Here is a 23295-nt window from a genome sequence, read left to right as displayed (position 1 = left end):
ATATAGAATAGAATAGAAAGTACTTTATTGATCCCTGGGGGAAATTCAGCACCACAGTTGGCTCACAATAGACAATAATAATAATAATAAATAATATAATATATATATATACAAATAATATAAATATATTCTACATATACTGCATATACTCTACATTTATGTGTAGAGTATATGTAGTACCTACATCATTTCCAGGTGTTTGCGGGCCAGATAAAATGATGTCGCAGGCCAGATCTGATCCCTTGAGTTTGACACCTGTGCACTAAGTGTAAAAAGAGGCGGAGTTTGCTGCTGTCATTGCTCACATTCCGTTTCATCTCAGTGAAAAGAAGGAGAGGAGGGCTAGTGGTGGTGTCCCTCCGGTCCTGGATAAGGAACCTCAACTTCAGGATGATATCATTGACTTCAACTATCAATCACAGCCTCCCAGGTAAACACTTTTGCTGAATGCATATGATCATTTTTAATATTTTTGTTGTTTTTAGTGGTGCAGAAGAAGAAAACGCTCCCAGCAGCGACGAAGACGTTCCCTTTCGAGACGATTTAAACGATCAGAGCTACGACCCAGAGGACGGGAGATTTGTGTACGCGTTGGAATATCCCACACTTGCATATTCATCTCTGTATATTTGTAACAACAATGTCCTTGTTGTCTATTTTCAGGGATTCCCTCAAGCCAAAGCGCAGGGTTCCTCCTCGGCAGAAGGACAAGAAAGACAAGGAGAAAGTCCCCAAGAGAGAGATGGAGGAGATAAAGACGGAAGGTTCGGACAATCTGGACAGTGTGGAGGAGGAAGTGAAGCTGGAAGAAGCAACAACAGCAGCAGCAGCAGAAGAAGAAGTGGAGGAGGACCCTGACGGTCCAAGGAAGTAAGTGTCCTTCAACCACAGGACACCATACAATTCTTACAATTCAAATCTTTGTCTTGTGCTAGGAAGGGACGGCGGAAAAAAGACGACAAAACACCACGGCAGCCAAAAAGAAGGTACACTTGTTTGACATGGAGAGAGTTTCGTCTTCCTGGTTGTAAACCAATTACAATTAAAGCTGCAAGCAGCGTTGGTCGGGCCCGTGTATTTGGCAGGTGCTAGTCCTAAGTGTCCCAATACTTTTGTCCAGTTTTAGTCCTAAGTGTCCCAATACTTTTGTCAAGTTGTAGTGCTAAGTGTCGCAATACTTTTATCCAGTGTAGGTGTCCCAATACTTTTGTCCAGTGGTATTCCTAAGTGTCCCAATACTTTTGTCCAGTTTTGGTCATAAGTGTCCCAATACTTTTGTCCAGTGGTAGTCATAAGTGTCCCAATACTTTTGTCAAGTTGTAGTCCCAAGTGTCCCAATACTTTTGTCCAGTTTTCGTGCTGTGTGTCCCAATACTTTTGTCCAGTGGTAGTCCTAAGTGTCCCAATACTTTTGTCCAGTTTTCGTGCTATGTGTCCCAATACTTTTGTCCAGTGGTAGTCCTAAGTGTCCCAATACTTTTGTCTACTTTTAGTCTGAATTGTCCCAAGACTTTTGTCTAGTGTACCTACCTTGTCTGCATTGTGTGGGCACGCTGGTGCTGCCTGCTTTTAAGCAGCCATCTTGAAAAAACAGCAGCATCAGCGCAGAGGTTCTTTGAAGGGTCATAAAATCAAAACCGGAGCAGGTATCAAAACTCTTTCGCCAACTTTTAATCAGAAGGGTTCAATCTCTCTCCACAATACCCCACAGATTTTCTATGGGGCTAAGGTCAGGGGAGTTGGCGGGCCAATTTAGAACAGAAATACCATGGTCCGTAAACCAGGCACGGGTAGATTTTGAGCTGTGTGCAGGCGCCAAGTCCTGTTGGAACTTGAAATCTCCATCTCCATAGAGCAGGTCAGCAGCAAGAAGCATGAAGTGCTCTAAAACTTGCTGGTAGACGGCTGCGTTGACCCTGGATCTCAGGAAACAGAGTGGACCGACACCAGCAGATGACATGGCACCCCAAACCATCACCCAACCATGCAAATTTTGCATTTCCTTTGGAAATCGAGGTCCCAGAGTCTGGAGGAAGACAGGAGAGGCACAGGATCCACGTTGCCTGAAGTCTAGTGTAAAGTTTCCACCATCAGTGATGGTTTGGGGTGCCATGTCATCTGCTGGTGTCGGTCCACTCTGTTTCCTGAGATCCAGGGTCAACGCAGCCGTCTACCAGCAAGTTTTAGAGCACTTCATGCTTCCTGCTGCTGACCTGCTCTATGGAGATGGAGATTTCAAGTTCCAACAGGACTTGGCGCCTGCACACAGCTCAAAATCTACCCGTGCCTGGTTTACGGACCATGGTATTTCTGTTCTAAATTGGCCCGCCAACTCCCCTGACCTTAGCCCCATAGAAAATCTGTGGGGTATTGTGAAAAGGAAGATGCAGAATGCCAGACCCAAAAACGCAGAAGAGTTGAAGGCCACTATCAGAGCAACCTGGGCTCTCATAACACCTGAGCAGTGCCAGAAACTCATGGACTCCATGCCACGCCGCATTAACGGAGTAATTGAGGCAAAAGGAGCTCCAACCAAGTATTGAGTATTGTACATGCTCATATTTTTCATTTTCATACTTTTCAGTTGGCCAACATTTCTAAAAATCCCTTTTTTGTATTAGCCATAAGTAATATTCTAATTTTGTGACACACGGAATTTTGGATTTTCATTTGTTGCCACTTCAAATCATCAAAATTAAATGAAATAAACATTTGAATGCATCAGCTTCTAAAGTCATGATGAGCAATACCAAAATGTTCTTACCTGTGCAATACTAAAAAGGTGAGGGAAATCTAGGACATTTTTACATCCTGTCCTGGTTGATTTTTTTTAGAAAATGATGAAAATGTCCTTGTTCAGGACCAATAAATATATAGGATCAATAAATATATATATATATATATATATATATATATATATATATATATGTATGTGTGGGAAAAAAAATCACAAGACTACTTAATCTCTACAGGCCTGTTTCATGAGGGGTTCCCTCAATCATCAGGAGATTTTAATGGGAGCATTCACATACCATGGTTTATATAGGGCACAGAGTGGGTGGGTACAGGCTGGCGTAGGGGCGTGGTGATTGGCTCATGTGTTACCTAGGAGGTGTTTCCGTCTGTGGCGGCATGCTGATACAATTTCGCTGCGCTTGTTGAGGGATGACAGGTCTGGACGGTATATAATAAACAGTTTCTCTTTCAAGCATAGGTTGCATCTTTTATTACCACTATTGTAAGGTGTGCTGGATGCAAGAATTTGCCATGTTATTGAATATTCAACATTATTGTCTTTGAGGTCCCAAATGTGTTTGCTGAGTTCTGTAGTATTCCGTAGGTTTTGGTTCCTGAAAGAAGCCTTGTGATTGTTCCATCTGGTTTTAAACTCTCCCTCGGTTAATCCTACATATGTGTCGGATGTGTTATGCCTGCACACAGCGCAAAATCTACCCGTGCCTGGTTTACGGACCATGGTATTTCTGTTCTAAATTGGCCCGCCAACTCCCCTGACCATAGCCCCATAGAAAATCTGTGGGGTATTGTGAAAAGGAAGATGCAGAATGCCAGACCCAAAAACGCAGAAGAGTTGAAGGCCACTATCAGAGCAACCTGGGCTCTCATAACACCTGAGCAGTGCCAGAAACTCATCGACTCCATGCCACGCCGCATTAACGCAGTAATTGAGGCAAAAGGAGCTCCAACCAAGTATTGAGTATTGTACATGCTCATATTTTTCATTTTCATACTTTTCAGTTGGCCAACATTTCTAAAAATCCCTTTTTTGTATTAGCCTTAAGTAATATTCTAATTTTGTGACACACGGAATTTTGGATTTTCATTTGTTGCCACTTCAAATCATCAAAATTAAATGAAATAAACATTTGAATGCATCAGTCTGTGTGCAATGAATAAATATAATGTACAAGTTACACCTTTTGAATGCAATTACTGAAATAAATCAAGTTTTTCAAAATATTCTAATTTACTGGCTTTTACCTGTATATTTTCAATGTAACATATAAAATGTTGCTGTTGTTTACTTGAGTCATATTGCAGTCTACATGTATCTCTTATGTGTGACTGGTCACACGTATCATTTTGCCATGTACCAAATAAAATAGCTTCGAGGTCGGTAAGCGCAACCAAAATGATTCCATACATTAGGCGCACCTGGTTATAAGGCGCACTGTCGAGTTTAGATCAAATAAAATAATTTCAAGTGCGCCTTATAGTCCGAAAATATGGTAGTTTACTGAGGGCACCAGAAATGCAAGTGTGAACGCCAATTGAGCCGCAACCAACAATATTTCAAAAAAGGTATGGTTAACACACTATAAAGTAAAACAGAGCTTGTTATTGCTGATAATGCAGATATTTGTTGTGAATAAACAATACACTACCAACCATTATATTCTCAATCAAACTCAACAGTGTAACTTTATTAAATGTTTAAAGACTTTTTGGGGGCTAATTGAGTGTGAATACATTCCAAGCGTGTGGCTGGGTTTCTCCTAACATGAATGTGTGCAGGAAGAAGCCCCCGGTGCAGTATGTCCGCTGCGAGATCGAAGGCTGCGGAACCGTTTTGGCTCACCCTCGGTACCTGCAGGTGAGCACAATGTGCCGGACCTGTTTCCAGTCACTGTTGGTTTTGTTTCATCACGCAACTCTCACAAAATGATTGGGCTGGAATTCTTTGTCTCGCAATGAACCACAGCTTCACCTTGCCCGGCAGCACTCATGCAGCCCCAATCCATGTCACTACCATACCCTGCCCCCCATGCTTGACTGCACAAACACTTGAGATGTTTAGACTACAATGGTTGAATCAATTAACTCACTACTTCCTATACAAGCTGTACACAGACTACTCTAAAATATGTTTATTTTTTTGATATTTTTTTTTCTTCATAACAAAATGTACTGTTGTAAAAATGCTTGCTTCGGGCTGTACTGACAGGCTCAGTTTGTGGTTTAGGGTTTCGCAAAAAGTTGATATTTTTTTGTCTGTGTGTTCTTTACTAACACTGAAGATGCTCCATGGCCAATGAAAGTAGCGCTGCATGAAACTGGCTGTGCCAAGATTTTAGCTATTGCCTCTCTCACCCCACTGTTTGAGGAGCACTGAATGACCAACATGCATATTGTTGGAATGCGGGAGGAAGGCAGAGTTGTCGATGGCTTCTGCAAATCCTAGTTCATCAAACCGTTTTAAGGCTTTTTCTGCTTTCCAGCACCACATCAAATACCAGCACTTGCTGAAGAAGAAGTACGTGTGTCCTCATCCTAACTGTGGAAGGCTTTTCCGTCTCCAGAAGCAGCTACTCCGTCATGCCAAACACCATACAGGTACTCATTTGGCCGTTGAACACATTTGTGGGAGGGCTGGACAATTATTTTCGGTTTTGGCTTCTCACACTGCAAAAAGTCAGTGTTCAAAAACAAAAAAATACAAAAATGAGGGGTATTTTATTAGAACTAAGCAAAATTATCTGCCAATAGAACAAGAAAATTTGGCTTGTCAAGACTTTCCAAAACAAGTATAATTAGCTAACTTCAATGAACCCAAAAATAGCTTAAAATAAGTATATTCTCACTAATAACAAGTGCACTTTTCTTGATAGAAAAAACAAATATGAAACTTTTTTCTCAATATGTTGAAAAATATTCTTAAATGAAGTAAATGCTAGTGCCATTATCTTGACATAATGATATGCGCTCGGCATTACATTTCTTGAAATCAGCAAACTTATACTAAAATATAATATATATATATATATATCTTTTTTTTTAGTATAAGTTTGCTGATTTAAAAAAAAAAAAAAAAAATTATATATACCGGTGTGTGTGTGTGTATATATATATATTTTTTTAAATCAGCAAACTTATACTAAAAAAAATATATATATATATATATATACAGTGGGGCAAAAAAGTATTTAGTCAGCCACCAATTGTGCAAGTTCTCCCACTTAAAATGATGACAGAGGTCTGTAATTTTCATCATAGGTACACTTCAACTGTGAGAGACAGAATGTGGAAGAAAAATCCAGGAATTCACATTGTAGGATTTTTAAAGAATTTATTTGTAAATTATGGTGGAAAATAAGTATTTGGTCAATAACAAAAATTCAACTCAATACTTTGTAATATAACCTTTGTTGGCAATAACAGAGGTCAAACGATTACTAGAGGTCTTTACCAGGTTTGCACACACATTAGCTGGTATTTTGGCCCATTCCTCCATGCAGATCTTCTCGAGAGCAGTGATGTTTTGGGGCTGTCGCCGAGCAACACGGACTTTCAACTCCCTCCACAGATTTTCTATGGGGTTGAGGTCTGGAGACTGGCTAGGCCACTACAGGACTTTCAAATGCTTCTTACGGAGCCACTCCTTCGTTGCCCGGGCGGTGTGTTTGGGATCATTGTCATGCTGGAAGACCCAGCCACGTTTCATCTTCAAAGCTCTTTCTGATGGAAGGAGGTTTTGGCTCAAAATCTCGCGATACATGGCCCCGTTCATTCTTTCCTTAACACGGATCAGTCGGCCTGTCCCCTTAGCAGAAAAACAGCCCCAAAACATGATGTTTCCACCCCCATGCTTCACAGTAGGTATGGTGTTCTTGGGATGCAACTCAGTATTCTTCTTCCTCCAAACACGACGAGTTGAGTTTATACCAAAAAGTTCTATTTTGGTTTCATCTGACCACATGCCATTCTCCCAATCCTCTGCTGTATCATCCATGTGCTCTCTGGCAAACTTCAGACGGGCCTGGACATGCACTGGCTTAAGGAGGGGGACACGTCTGGCACTGCAGGATTTGATTCCCTGTCGGCGTAGTGTGTTACTGATGGTAACCTTTGTTACTTTGGTCCCAGCTCTCTGCAGGTCATTCACCAGGTCCCCCCGTGTGGTTCTGGGATTTTTGCTCACCGTTCTCATGATCATTTTGACCCCACGGGATGAGATCTTGCGTGGAGCCCCAGATCGAGGGAGATTATCAGTGGTCTTGTATGTCTTCCATTTTCTGATAATTGCTCCCACAGTTGATTTTTTCACACCAAGCTGCTTGCCTATTGTAGAGTCACTCTTCACAGTCTGGTGCAGGTCTACAATTCTTTTCCTGGTGTCCTTCGACAGCTCTTTGGTCTTGGCCATAGTGCAGTTTGGAGTCTGACTGTTTGAGGCTGTGGACAGGTGTCTTTTATACAGATAACCAGTTCAAACAGGTGCCATTAATACAGGTAACGAGTGGAAGACAGAAGAGCTTCTTAAAGAAGAAGTTACAGGTCTGTGAGAGCCAGAGATCTTCCTTGTTTGAAGTGACCAAATACTTATTTTCCATCATAATTTACAAATAAATTCTTTAAAATTCCTACAATGTGAATTCCTGTCTGTCTGTCTCTCACAGTTGAAGTGTACCTATGATGAAAATTACAGACCTCTGTCATCATTTTAAGTGAGAGAACTTGCACAATCGTGGCTGACTAAATACTTTTTTGCCCCATTGTATATATATTATATTTTAGTATAAGTTTGCTGATTTCAAGAAATGTAATGCCCGTGGGCCGCGCTGAAAAAAAAAAAAAAAAAAAAAATTATATATATATACAGTCAAGAAAATAAGTATTTGAACACCCTGCTATTTTGCAAGTTCTCCCACTTAGAAATCATTGAGGGTTCTGAATTTTTCATGGTAGGTGCATGTCCACTGTATGAGAGATAACCTAAAAAGAAAAATCCAGAAATCTCAATCTATGATTTTTTAACAATTTATTTGTGTGATACAGGTGAAAATAAGTATTTGAACACCAACATTAATATTTGGTAGAGTAGCCTTTGTTTGCAATTACAGAGTTCAAACGTTTCCTGTAGTTCTTCACCAGGTTTGCACAGACTGCAGGAGGGATTTTGGCCCACTCCTCCACACAGACCTTCTCTAGATCAGTCAGGTTTCTGGGCTGTCGCTGAGTAACACAGACTTTCAGCTCCCTCCAAAGATTTTCAATTGGATTTAGGTCTGGAGACTGGCTAGGCCACTCCAGAACCTTGATATGGTTCTTACGAAGCCACTTCTTGGTTTTCCTGGCTGTGTGCTTTGGGTCATTGTCATGTTGGAAGATCCAGCCACGACTCATCTTCAATGATCTGACTGAGGGAAGGAGGTTTTTGGCCAAAATCTCACAATACATGGCTGCAGTCATCCTCTCCTTAATACAGTACAGTCGTCCTGTCCCATGAGCAGAAAAACACCCCCAAAGCATGATGCTACCACCCCCATGCTTCACAGTAGGGATGGTGTTCTTGGGATGCTACGCATCATTCTTCTTCCTCCAAACACGCACAGTGGAATTATGACCAAAAAGGTCAATTTTGGTCTCATCCGTCCACAAAACTTTCTCCCATGACTCCTCTGGATCATCCAAATGGTCATTGGCAAACTTAAGACGGGCCTTAACATGTGCTGGTTTAAGCAAGGGGAACCTTCCGTGCCATGCATGATTTCAAAGCATGACGTCTTAGTGTATTACCAACAGTGACCATGGAAACAGTGGTCCCAGCTCTTTTCAGGTCATTGACCAAGTCCTGCCGTGTAGTCCTGGGCTGATTCCTCACCTTTATTAGCATCATTGAGACCCCACAAGGCGATATCTTGCATGGGGCTCCACTCCCATTGAGATTGACCGTCATGTTTAGCTTCTTCCATTTTCTAATGATTGCTCCAACAGTGGACCTTTTTTCACCAAGCTGCTTGGCAATTTCTCCGTAGCCCTTTCCATCCTTGTGGAGTTGTACAATTTTGTCTTTGGTGTCTTTGGACAGCTCTTTGCTCTTAGCCATGCTGAATGTTTGGGTCTTACTGATTGTATGGGGTGGACAGGTGTATTTATGCAGCTAACGACCTCACACAGGTACATCTGATTCAGGATAATACAGTGGAGTGGAGGAGGACTTTTAAAGGCGGACTAACAGGTCTTTGAGGGTCAGAATTCTAGCTGATAGACAGGTGTTCAAATACTTATTTTCAGCTGTATCACACGAATAAATTGTTAAAAAATCATAGATTGTGATTTCTGGATTTTTCTTTTTAGGTTATCTCTCATACAGTGGACATGCACCTACCGTGAAAATTTCAGACCCCTCCATGATTTCTAAGTGGGAGAACTTGCAAAATAGCAGGGTGTTCAAATACTTATTTTCTTGACTGTATGTATATATATATATATATATATATATAAATTATTTTTTTCTTTCTTCTTTTTTTTCTTTCTTCTTTTTCTTTCTTTCTTCTCACTAAGCAGATTTTATGTTGGAGTGTTTTACTTGTTTTAAGTGTTTTGGTCCTAAATGATCTCAGTAAGATATTACAGCTTGTTGCTGAGATTTGATGACCTATATTGAGTAAAACATGCTTGAAACTAGAATATCAAGTGTTGCAAAGCTGTGTCAAGTATAAAACTACTTTTTAAAGTAATAATTTCTTATTTCAAGCATGAAATAAAAAATCATGACCTTGACACAATTGTGTCTCATAATTAAAACAGACGACAGCCAAATGGACTTTGCTGTTGTATTTCCAATGAAACAATAGAAAATATGTACTCCTATTGTAGTACAGTTGGCACAGTACAGTAAACTTGACAGTTAATATTTACACATTTAACATTCTAACTATTTTGAACAAAAATAGTTCATACACAGATAAATTCTTCAAAATTACAATTAAAAAAAAAATTGCCCGTGGGCCGCGCTGAAAAAATAAATAAATAAATAATATATATATATATATATATATATATATATATATATATATATATATTTAAAAAAAAAAAAAATATATATATATGTGTATATATATATATATATATATACATATATATATATATATATATATATATTTTTTTTTTCCAGAGCGGCCCACGGGCAATTTTTTTTAAATTGTAATTTTGAAGAATTTATCTGTGTATGAACTATTTCTGTTCAAAATAGTTAGAATTTTAAATGTTTAAATATTAACTGTCAGTTTACTGTACTGTGCCAACTGTACTACAATAGGAGTACGTATTTTCTATTGTTTCATTGAAAATACAACAGCAAAGTCCATTTGGCTGTCGTCTGTTTTAATTATGAGACACGATTGTGTCAAGGTCATGATTTTTTATTTCATGCTTGAAATAAGAAATGATGACTTTAAAAAGGTAGTTTTATACTTGTGAGTGTTGATGACACAGCTTTGCAACACTTGATATTCTAGTTTCAAGTATGTTTTACTCAATATAGGTCATCAAATCTCAGCAACAAGCTGTAATATCTTACTGAGATCATTTAGGACCAAAACACTTAAAACAAGTAAAACACTCCAACTTAAAATCTGTTTAGTGAGAAGAATTATCTTATCGGACAAAAAATAAGCAAATATCACCCTTATTTGAGATATTTAATCTTACTTAGATTTCACTTTTTGCAGTGCATGATCATAGAAATGTATAATAATCAGAAAAAAACATTGATGGGCCACTCACTGTGTGTGCCAATTCCTCAGCTTGTAACGGTGACACGGATGAGTGAGTGTTTAAGTGAAAACTTGATCATGTCTACTAGAAGTCTGGGATGTCACCTTGGTGGCTACCGTATTTTCCGGACCATAGGGCGCACCGGAATATAAGGCACACTGCCGATGAGCGGGTCTAGTCAGGTCTATTTTCATACAAAAGGCGCACTAAAGGGGTCATTTTATCGGTATTATTATTTTTTTCTAAATGTAAAAGACTTCCTTGTAGTCTACATCGGTGGTCCCCAACCACCAGTCCATGAAGCATTTGCTACCGGGCCGGAGAGAAACATTGAATAATTTATAAAGGACTGCATTTTCTCCGACTTAACTTTGAACTGTCCCACTAGACCAGGTGTCAAACTTGTTTTCATTGAGGGCCACAGCGCAGTCATGGCTGCCATTAGAGGGCCGCTTGTAACAGTAAATCATTAATGAATTTGCCTATGAATTTAGAACTTTTAAAAATTACGTAAAGAGTAAAAAAAATCAGTGGATTTGACCACTGTTTTTTACAGAAAAAAACTGCCAGCTTAGTTGCCAGACTTTTACTGTAAAATATATGGTGTTATTTTATTATTAGGGCCCGCAATGGCCCATTGCAAAAGGACTCCCAAAGGGAGTCCTTATGCAATGGGACATAAGGACCTATTGTTTTTCTAAGGTTTTATTATTATTATTATTATTATTATTCCGCCGCCTCTTCGAGCACTAATTTGACCCACTTAACATGCTTCAAAACTCACCATATTTGACCCACACATCAGGACCTGCGAAAATTGTCTTTTAATAACAAAACCGAACCCCAAAACTCAAAATTGCGCTCTAGCGCCCCCTAGGAAAAAAATAAACTAGACTGCCTGTAACTCCCACTAGGAAGGTCGGAGAGACATGAAACAAAATTCTTTATGTAGGTCTGACTTAGACCTACATTTCATAATTGTACATCATTGGGCAGAAATCAACAGGAAGTTGGCAATTCCCCCTTCAAGACAAAAAAGTACTAAAAACAGTCACTTTTGCCTCTTTGAACTGTAATTTCACCCCCTTAACATGCTTCAAAACTCACCGAACTGAACACACACATCAGGACTGGCAAAAATTGCGATCTAATAAAAAAACCTAACCCCAAATCTCAAAATTGTACTCTAGCGCAATTGTTTTATGAAATGTACTAAAAACTGCTCCTCGGATGAAAAAACTGACAAAACTGCCTGTAACTCCCACTGGGAAGGTCGGAGAGACATGAAACAAAAACCTCTATGTAGGTCTCACTTAGACCTACATTTCATAAATTGACAACCCCCAGCAAAAATCAACAGGAAGTTTGCTATTCCCCCTTCAAAACAAATTTTTTGTAAAAACCGGTCCCCTTTCTTCAAATATTATCTCCTCTGAGCGCGTTTGTTTCGGCTTCAAACTAACACAGGAGAGAGATTAAACCCTTCTGATTAAAAGTTGACGAAAGAGTTTTGATACCGGCTCCGGTTTTGATTTTATGACCCTTCAAAGAGCCGCTGCGCTGATGCTGCTGCACTGCTGCTTTTTTAAGATGGCTGCTCAAAAGCACGAAGCACCAGCATGCCCACACTATGCTGACAAGGTAGGTACACTAGACAAAAGTATTGGGACAATTCGGACTAAAAGTAGACAAAAGTATTGGGACACTTATGACGAAAACTAAACAAAAGTATTGGGACACTTACAACTACCACCTGCCAAATACGCGGGCCCGACCAATGCTGCTTGCAGCTTTAATTATTATTATTTTTACAACATCCATCCATCCATCCGTTTTCTACCGCTTGTCCCTTTCGGGGTCGCGGGGGGTCGCTGGAGCCTATCTCAGCAGCATTCAGGCGAAAGGCGGGGTACACCCTGGACAAGTCGCCACCTCATCATAGATTTTTACAACATATTACTGCAAATAGAAATACTGTACCGCTGTTTAATTTTATTTTGGCAACTCAGGTGCCAGTTTTGTACCATAATACATACCTGCCAACTACTCCGGTTTTCCCGTAATTAGTACGGTTTTCATCAACCTATTCCGGGTTACGGTTGCAGTGATAAAAAATAAGTTTTTTCATTAATTAAAAAAAAAATTTTTTTTTTAAGTTTTATTCACGAAATCGCGTAACAACAATGACAATCGACACTGCTTCCCGTAACTTCCTATCGAGCCATTCCGAATGCCATGCGCGAGGCTATTTATAGCACCGCTGCCAAGCACGAGGCACCAGTTGCCATTGTTTCCAAACGAGCGAACGATCATGGAATCAGCCGGAGAAAAATCGCAAACGAGTCTTAAACCGAAAAGAAAACTGCAGTCATTCCGTGAAGAATATTCAATATTATCCGTTCCAAAAAGGGTGAAAACTACGCGAATTGCACCTTGTGCAGACAAGATTTTTCGATCGGACACGGAGGAATTAGCGATGTAAAAGACCACGTTGGGACAAAAAAACACAAGTCTAATGCCGTTGCTAGCGATACAAGTGGAAAACTTTCAACGTTTTTCGTCGCCCAAACAGATTCTTTCATTACGGAAATGTCTCCTTCGGTTTACATCGCCGGTAAGCAGAGGTGGGTAGTAACGCGCTACATTTACTCCGTTACATCTACTTGAGTAACTTTTGGGATAAATTGTACTTCTAAGAGTAGTTTTAATGCAACATACTTTTACTTTTACTTAAGTATATTTATAGAGAAGGAACGCTACTTTTACTCCGCTACTTTTATCAACATTCAGCTCACTACTCGCTACTAATTTTTATCGATCTGTTAATGCACGCTTTGTTTGTTTTGGTCTGTCAGACAGACCTTCAAAGTGCCTGCCTTACTGGTGACGTTTCACTTCGTTCCACCAATCAGATGCAGTCACTGGTGACGTTGGACCAATCAAACAGAGCCAGGTGGTCACATGACCTGACTTAAACAAGTTGAAAAACTTATTGGGGTGTTACCATTTAGTGGTCAATTGTACGGAATATGTACTGTACTGTGCAATCTACTAATAAAAGTTCCAATCAATCAATCAAAAGTGTGAAGGAAAAAAGATACTTGTTTTATTTCAACCGTACCGTCAAAAGCCTCAATACTGACCGCACATGAGGACGTTCCTGTCTTCACAATAAAAGTGCCGCGCCATCGCGCCTGCGCTTTCAAAACAAGAGTCTCCGAAAGCCAGCGTAAACAAGCTAGCAAGCTACGGAGTTTGACACCAATATATTTCTTGTAAAGTGTATAAAAACGAATATGGAAGCTGGACAAATAGGATGCCAAAAACCCACCACTTTCATGTGGTATTAGACAGAAAGGAGGAACTTTTCTTCTCCTCCATTTGAAAACGTGGACGTTATCATCACGACTGTCTGATTACAATCAATGCAAGTCATCAGAATCAGGTAATACACCAACTTATATTCTAGTCTTCATTAAAGAAAGGAATCTATATGTTAAACATGCATGTATATTCATTAAAACACCTTTAACATGTAAACAACAACAGCAAAATAAATACTTATAAATTATATACTGTATATATCAATGTATATGTATGTATGTGTATATATATATATATATATATATATATATATATATATATATATGTATGATACGAGTGTGTATGTTACTCATCAGTTACTCAGTACTTGAGTAGTTTTTTCACAACATACTTTTTACTTTTACTCAAGTAAATATTTGGGTGACTACTCCTTACTTTTACTTGAGTAATACATCTGTAAAGTAACAGTACTCTTACTTGAGTACAATTTCTGGCTACTCTACCCACCTCTGCCGGTAAGTACAGTTCGTAGCATAAAAAAAAACTCACAAAACATAACATTTTAAGTAAATCTTTTATTACATAAACAATAAATCAAATCAAAAATAATTTCTGTGTACAGTACATCTTTTTATTTGTGATAACGATAACATGTTCAAAACAAGTAACATATAACTATCATACTATTCTATTACTCTTTATTAATTTGAAAAATGTCGTCATGAAGTTTTATATTTATATTTATTTATATTTCTTTCATAAACCAAAATTTCGACCTGAAGTTTCTTGTTACAATAATGTCTGCAATATCAATAATTTTAATTTTAATGAAGTTAGCTTACCATGTTTACAGTATGATAATTGTGATAGAAATGTGAATTTTAGGCACAGAATATTTTTTACAATTGAACAAGGCAGTAGATTATACAAGCTTGGACAGAAAGTTAATAATGACACCAATTATTTTTTTTTAATGGAATTGTTTAGTACTGTTTTACCATTTGTTTACTGTAAAAAGTGTTTATACTTTCAATTAACAAATTGAAGTCTTGTGAAAGGTTGACAGGATAACTGGCATTAACTGTCAAAATAATTTCAAACTATTGAAGTTAGCTTACAGAATAAACATGTCAATCAACCCATATGATTTTTGCTGTAATATTTTTGTTTTGAAAAGTCACTGTGACTGATAGAAAAGTGATGGTTTTAGCAACATTTTAACCTGTCTGAATGCTAATAATCATTTTGCGTCGGGGGGCGAAGCCTGAACCCCCCACCAGGACCTACCGGGGCCTGCGGCTCCTGGACCCTGGCTACTAGGTTTTTCTGATTTCAAAAGTTGGCAGGTATGATAATAAAATGTGGTACCATAAAATCATCAACCGTGGATTTAAAAAAACAAACAAACAAACGGACACCTCAGTTGACAGAATTTTACTGTAAAAAACAAACAAACATTGTTTTTTTTTTTTCAACTTAGTTATATGTTGTAAAAAAAACTCCCTAAATTTTACTGTATAATCTATTGGTCATTTTTATGGTGTACAATTTGATGGATAACTTGCTTCAAAATCATAAGCATATATTACCGTATTTTCCGCACCATAAGGCGCCCTGGGTTATAAGCCGCGCCTTCAATGAACGGCATATTTCAAAACTTTGTCCACCTATAAGACGCCCCGTGTTATAAGCCGCATCTAACTGCGCTAAAGGAATGTCAAAAAAACAGTCAGATAGGTCAGTCAAACTTTAATAATATATTAAAAACCAGCGTGATGTGGGCGCGCACCGAGTCGTATATCAATATGGACGGAGCTGCGTGAAAAAAGCCACCCGGCCTCTTCGCGTAAACTTACCTTAACCACTCGCTCATCTTTTCTTCATCCATCCCTTCGAGTTAGCTTTTATGATGACGCCGGCTGGAAAGGTCTCTTTTGGCAAGGTCTTCCTTTTGAATATCACCATGGGTGGAAGTTTCTGGCCATTAGCATGGCAAGCTAGAACCACAGTGAAGGATGACTTCTCATTCCCTGTGGTGCGAATATTCACCGTACGTGCTCCCGTTGTATCCACAGTGCGGTTCACAGGAATATCAAAAGTCAGTGGAACCTCGTCCATGTTGATAATGTTCTCTGGCCGGATCTTTTTTTCAGCTATCTTGTTTTTACAATATGCACGGAAAGTAGCCAGCTTTTCTTGAAAGTCTTTAGGCAGTTGCTGTGAAATAGTAGTCCGTGTGCGGATGGAGAGATTGCGTCTTTTCATGAACCGGATCCCTGTCGCTTAGTAGGAGCCATTTTGTGGTCTTTACAGATGTAAACACACAAAGGAAATGAAACGTAATATCCACGCCCTTCTTCTTCTTCTACGCGGGCGGGTGGTTGCTTACAGTAGAAGAAGAAGCGCTTCCTGTTCTATGGGGGCGGGTGCTTACCTTGGCGGTTGCTTGCGTAGAAGAAGAAGCACTTCCTCTTCTACGGGGAAAAAAGATGGCGGCTGTTTACCGTAGTTGCGAGACCGAAACTTTATGAAAATGAATCTTAATATTAATCCATATATAAAGTGCACCGGGTTATAAGGCGCACTGTCAGCTTTTGAGAAAATTTGTGGTTTTTAGGTGCGCCTTATAGTGCGGAAAATACGGTAAGTATTTATTTGGATTTTGACCATAAAAGTTAGATACTATAATATTTGTTGCAATATTGGACACTATCTGTCAAACTAGAAAAAAACCTTATTAACCTTTAGTAAGAAAATAAGAAAGTAAAGAAAGAAAATGTAAGGTATTTTATTGACACATTATTTCCAGGCTTTTGCAGGCCATATAAAATGACGTGGAGGGGCAGATCTGGCCCGCGGGCCTTGAGTTTGATACCTGTGCACTAGACACACCAATGATGTACAATAAAACTCCTCATAGGAAGTTGCCATTTGTTATAACTTTGTGACATGACTCAATGCACATTAATGAACATATCAAATATAAATGTGACAGATTGTAGCCAAAGGCCGATTTCCATCAGCATTTCATTGCAAAGAAACAAACCCAGGGCTCCCACTAATTCAGCGTTATAGTGACTTGTATTTTTCACAAGTGGGAAGCCGGTCCCTGAAAATAATGCCTACATTAAACTGGTCTGTGGTGCAAAAAAGGTTGGGGACCACTGGTCTACATAACATGTAATGGTGGTTCTTTGCTCAAAATGTTGCATAGATGATGTTTTACACATCATCTTCAAGTCTCTTTAGGATGCACCGTTTTGTGGGCAGGTTTTATTTATGTGCCTCCACTTTGACAGCGTCATCTTTGTTGGAGCGGTGTAGCGTGCAAGGACTGGAGTGGAAGAAGTGTCAAAAGATGGCGCTAACTGTTTTAATGACATTCAGACTTTACTTCAATCAATAACTGAGCAGCATCTCCTCATCCGTGGCTCACTAGTGCAACAACAACGCCCGAAATGTGTCCCGGCACCGGAACTCTCTAATAACTAAAGTTCCTTGGGTGAATAATGTAAAGTCACTACACCGGTATGTTTTAGTGCATTCACTGACAGATATAAGTAAGAACTTTACACTACTTTATATTAGAAATGGCAACAGTGGAGGATGAATGTCACATAACAAGAAGATAGAGGAAAAAGAAGAAGCTTATCGACAACGGGGTCGGCACGGACTTTTCAGGATTTATGCAGATCCCAAATAATGATCAGCAGGTACCAGAAGGTAAGAAAAGTTGCTTTTGCATAATATTGTGAAACAAAACAGCAGATAATGTCTTACCTTATACACACACCATAATAATACTCCTATGTTGAAGCACAGTACAATCCATCAAGCAGTGTGGCTTCATAGCTTACCAAAGTCCTACTAAAACATTTTCATAGATTTTTGAGCGCCATGTGTAATGTTCTATATTTTCCAATGGAACATATAAAATGTTGCTGTTGTTTACTTGAGTCATATTGCAGTCTACACGTATCTCTTACGTGTGACTGCCATCATATTGCAGTCTACACGTATCTCTTATGTGTGACTGCCATCATATTGCAGTCTACACCTATCTCTTATGTGTGACTGCCATCATATTGCAGTCTACACCTATCTCTTATGTGTGACTGCCATCATATTGCAGTCTACACGTATCTTTTATGTGTGACTGCCATCGTATTGCGGTCTACACGCATTTCTTATGTGTGACTGCCATCTACTGGTCAAACTTACCATTACACCATGTACCAAATAAAATAGCTTTGAGGTCAGTAAGCCATACTTGCCAACCTTGAGACCTCCGATTTCGGGAGGAGGGGGGTGGGGGCGTGGTCAGGGGTGGGGCGGGGCGTATTTGGGGGCGTGGTTTAAGAGGGGAGGAGTATATTGACAGCTAGAATTCACCAAGTCAAGTATTTCATACATATACAGTATATATATACAGGTAAAAGCCAGTAAATTAGAATATTTTGAAAAACTTGATTTATTTCAGTAATTGCATTCAAAAGGTGTAACTTGTACATTATATTTATTCATTGCACACAGACTGATGCATTCAAATGTTTATTTCATTTAATTTTGATGATTTGAAGTGGCAACAAATGAAAATCCAAAATTCCGTGTGTCACAAAATTAGAATATTACTTAAGGCTAATACAAAAAAGGGATTTTTAGAAATGTTGGCCAACTGAAAAGTATGAAAATGAAAAATATGAGCATGTACATTACTCAATACTTGGTTGGAGCTCCTTTTGCCTCAATTACTGCGTTAATGCGGCGTGGCATGGAGTCGATGAGTTTCTGGCACTGCTCAGGTGTTATGAGAGCCCAGGTTGCTCTGATAGTGGCCTTCAACTCTTCTGCGTTTTTGGGTCTGGCATTCTGCATCTTCCTTTTCACAATACCCCACAGATTTTCTATGGGGCTAAGGTCAGGGGAGTTGGCGGGCCAATTTAGAAGAGAAATACCATGGTCCGTAAACCAGGCACGGGTAGATTTTGCGCTGTGTGCAGGCGCCAAGTCCTGTTGGAACTTGAAATCTCCATCTCCATAGAGCAGGTCAGCAGCAGGAAGCATGAAGTGCTCTAAAACTTGCTGGTAGACGGCTGCGTTGACCCTGGATCTCAGGAAACAGAGTGGACCGACACCAGCAGATGACATGGCACCCCAAACCATCACTGATGGTGGAAACTTTACACTAGACTTCAGGCAACGTGGAGCCTGTGCCTCTCCTGTCTTCCTCCAGGCTCTGGGACCTCGATTTCCAAAGGAAATGCAAAATTTGCATGGTTGGGTGATGGTTTTGGGGTGCCATGTCATCTGCTGGTGTCGGTCCACTCTGTTTCCTGAGATCCAGGGTCAACACAGCCGTCTACCAGCAAGTTTTAAAGCACTTCATGCTTCCTGCTGCTGACCTGCTCTATGGAGATGGAGATTTCAAGTTCCAACAGGACTTGGTGCCTGCACACAGCGCAAAATCTACCCGTGCCTGGTTTACGGACCATGGTATTTCTGTTCTAAATTGGCCCGCCAACTCCCCTGACCTTAGCCCCATAGAAAATCTGTGGGGTATTGTGAAAAGGAAGATGCAGAATGCCAGACCCAAAAACGCAGAAGAGTTGAAGGCCACTATCAGAGCAACCTGGGCTCTCATAACACCTGAGCAGTGCCAGAAACTCATCGACTCCATGCCACGCCGCATTAACGCAGTAATTGAGGCAAAAGGAGCTCCAACCAAGTATTGAGTATTGTACATGCTCATATTTTTAATTTTCATACTTTTCAGTTGGCCAACATTTCTAAAAATCCCTTTTTTGTATTAGCCTTAAGTAATATTCTAATTTTGTGACACACGGAATTTTGGATTTTCATTTGTTGCCACTTCAAATCATCAAAATTAAATGAAATAAACATTTGAATGCATCAGTCTGTGTGCAATGAATAAATATAATGTACAAGTTACACCTTTTGAATGCAATTACTGAAATAAATCAAGTTTTTCAAAATATTCTAATTTACTGGCTTTTACCTGTGTGTGTGTGTATATATATATATATATATAATATATATATATATATATATATATATCTTAATAAGGTTATCCAAAAAATAGTGCTCGATACCGTAGTAGAGCACAATATATGTATGTTCCCTCAATCATCATCCTGATGATTGAGGGAACCCCTCATGAAACAGGCCTGTAGAGATGAAGTAGTCTTGTGATTTTTTTTTCCCCACACACACACACATATATATATATATATATATATATATATATATATATATATATATATATATATATATATATATATATATATATATATATATAGATATCTACATCCTGAAAATATGCAAACAAACTGTGTTTAGATAATTGATACTTCAAACTTGCATAAATAAATAATAAGGAATATAACATAATTTGGCTTCTGAGAGTTTCAAAATGTAATGAATAAAATGCTAAAGTTGTTGATAAACAAGCAATTATTTTAATAATTAAATATGGTCATTTTAAATGAATTATTATGATAATTTAAAATAAATTATTTCAAATATGTTTATTTTAATGTATAATTCTATGGCTGGATGTAATGAGTCAGGAAAAAAATACTAATAAAAATACAATTAATTTTGATGTTTTTAGCAAAATATAGTAAACATGTATTTAGTTTGTTTTTTTTGTAAAATAATAAATATATTTATTTTTAGGTAAGATAAACATAATAATACAATTTATCTCTAGTCTGGATGATTTAGTTCTAGTCACCCTGTCATGAAAAAAGGCTGACCTCACTCCGGTCCGCATGGAGCTGGAGGGGGCGTGGCTTCCAGCTCCGGCTGAAAATCGGGAGAATATTTGTCCCGGGAGGTTTTCGGGAGAGGCGCTGAATTTCGGGAGTCTCCCGGAAAATTCGGGAGGGTTGGCAAGTATGCAGTAAGCACAACCAAAATGATCCCGTACATTACGTGCACCGGGTTATAAGGCGCACTGTTCGAGTTTTGAGAAAATGAAAGGGTTTTAAGGGCGCCTTATAGTCCGAAAAATACGGTATATTAAAAGTTTTTAAAAATAATCATGTTTTCAAATAATCGTGATCTCAATATCGATCCAAAATAATGGCCGTAGTGGTCCAGACCTAACGATTCAAGTTCTGCTCTTGTGCTTCTCAGACCAGCGAGACTACATCTGTGAGTTCTGTGCTCGTGCCTTCAAGAGCTCGCACAATCTGGCGGTGCATCGCATGATCCACACGGGAGAGAAGCCGCTCCAGTTAGTACCTTGCGGTTTAAGGAGGTGGACTCCCTACGTGTGATTTCAACCCTCTTGTGCTCGCAGGTGTGAGATCTGTGGCTTCACCTGTCGCCAGAAGGCCTCCCTCAACTGGCACATGAAGAAGCACGACGCCGACGCCTCCTATCAGTTCTCCTGCTCCATTTGCGGCAAGAAGTTTGAGAAGAAGGACTGCGTGGTGGCCCACAAGGCCAAGAGTCACCCCGAGGTGCTCATCGCCGAAGCGCTCGCCGCCAACGCCGGCGCCGTCATCACGACCCCGGCGTCGCTGCTGGATCTGCCCACCAAACCCCCGCAAGTGGCGGCGGGTCAGGACGGCCACGTGCAGCAGGTGTTGATCCAGGACCCTCGCGTCGACCGGCAGGTGGCTCAGGTATCCCAGCAGGTCAACCACCAGGTGGTTCTGGTGGATCAAGACCAGACCCTCCACGCCATGCAGGTGCCGGTGACCATCGCCCTGTCGCCCATCGACCCGCCCTCGCCCGCCGACGCCCAGCAGCACTCGCACCTTCAGCTCCAGATGCCCGTGCAGTTCGTTCAGCCTCTCCAGTCCTACCCGGCCCAGCAGCAGCACCAAGGGCCCATCCTGCAGATGACCTTCCAGCACGTGGGCCCGTCCCAGCAGATCCCGGTCCTCGCCGCGTCCTCCGCCGGTAAGGCAACCTTCGTTCCGGACAATCCCGCGCTGGCTCCCTCCAGTCCGCCGGGGGGCGCCGCGTGGGGGCAAACTGAACGGGGCGGCGTCCTAAACGACGACATCGTGCAGCTGACCCTCATGTGAACGCATTTAACATCAAATCGCAACACGTCGTCGTAATCGTCAGCGTTTTTAGTCAAACCGGTTGCCTTTGTACATAATCGTCTTCTCACGCAATATGTGCTCTCATATACAAACTTTGTGTTGGGTCACACACCCGAGCCTTTTAGCAACTGTCCAAGTCTTAAGTCACGTCTTTATTTATTACCTTTTTAGTGTGTGAAATGTTTATTGACAATAGGGCTGCCACTAACCTTTATCTTCTCAAAAATGTCACAAAACTATCAAGTAAAAACAATGATTTTTTTAATGCATATTGTTACATTTTTTGGGGGTCCTAAAAGAAGCATTTTCAAGCATAAAAGGGACTTAATTGGGCTACAAATATGAATAGTACAGTAGTATAGGCCACTAGAGACAACCAAACCAATCAGATCACACTATTCAGTATGGTGGACACTGATTGGCTCAGCCTCAGGCAGCATTCATTTATTGGATTAAAAGAGTGTAATGAAAGGGTGTTATTTAGGATAGGACATATTTTATTTATTAGGGATGTGACTCTGTGGCCACCCAACTATTCCATTCAGAATTGATCCTCGATTCAATGTTTAATTTGGTATAATAATTATAATTAAACTTTTCTAAACGGGTTATGAAGACATAAAAATGGCCTAAAAGGGGATTCTTAAAAAAATTTTTTAAAAAAAAGGATTTTTTTTATTTATATTTTTAAAATATATATATTTTAGAATTTTGGTGAATAAAAATGGCAATTTGGACTTAAATTTGGTATAATAATTATAATTAAACTTTTCTAAACGGGTTATGAAGACATAAAAATGGCCTAAAAGGGGATTCTTAAAAAAAAAAAAAAAAAAAAGGATTTTTTTAATTTATATTTTTAAAATATATATATTTTAGAATTTTGGTGAATAAAAATGGCAATTTGGACTTAAATCGATTTTTTGTGCACTCTGGGAAAAAATGTCCCTCTTAAGAAAAAAGTTATTTTTGCTTGTAATGAGCAACAAAATCTGTCAACATTTTCTTGGTTAGATTTCTTAAAATAAGACATTATTTTTAAGCTTGAAAAACTTAAAAGTGATGTAGAAATGATCAATTAAAACTGTATACTTACTAGTATTGTGAAGTTGTATGTCTTATAACAAACTTGTGATGCTCAAAAGTAGTATTTTAGTCCTCAAGATTGATTTCCTAAAAACAAGTTCTTATGTCTCACTGAAAGATTAATATTCAGGGAATTGTATTAAGTTTGTTTACTTGGTGAGTGTGTCCGGTCTATTATTCATCCCACAAAGGGGAAATGATGTTTAACCCAAAAACTAAAAACTAGGGCTGTCAAATGATTGTTTTTGTTAATCAGATTTTGGAATTTGGATGAATCATGATTCTT

The 23295-nt window shown here is 39.4% G+C and overlaps 1 protein-coding gene across 2 annotated transcripts in view; it reads left to right on the top strand.

Moving 5' to 3' along the window:
• Positions 1 to 22190, top strand: part of zfp91 (ZFP91 zinc finger protein, atypical E3 ubiquitin ligase) — a 28337-nt gene extending 6147 nt beyond the window's left edge. For both annotated transcript variants that reach the window (XM_061984420.1, XM_061984419.1), the window contains exons 5-12: positions 323 to 430; positions 486 to 584; positions 664 to 870; positions 936 to 986; positions 4534 to 4612; positions 5238 to 5352; positions 21001 to 21100; positions 21167 to 22190. In XM_061984420.1, the coding sequence (XP_061840404.1) occupies positions 323 to 430; positions 486 to 584; positions 664 to 870; positions 936 to 986; positions 4534 to 4612; positions 5238 to 5352; positions 21001 to 21100; positions 21167 to 21902 (1495 nt within the window). In that variant the 3' untranslated portion in view covers positions 21903 to 22190. The remainder of the gene's footprint in view (positions 1 to 322; positions 431 to 485; positions 585 to 663; positions 871 to 935; positions 987 to 4533; positions 4613 to 5237; positions 5353 to 21000; positions 21101 to 21166) is intronic.
• The last annotated feature ends 1105 nt before the right edge of the window (positions 22191 to 23295 follow it).

The sequence above is a fragment of the Nerophis lumbriciformis genome, linkage group LG25, assembly GCF_033978685.3.
Source record: "Nerophis lumbriciformis linkage group LG25, RoL_Nlum_v2.1, whole genome shotgun sequence".
NCBI classification, from domain to species: domain Eukaryota; kingdom Metazoa; phylum Chordata; class Actinopteri; order Syngnathiformes; family Syngnathidae; genus Nerophis; species Nerophis lumbriciformis.
This window is presented reverse-complemented; position numbering and strand designations above follow the sequence as displayed.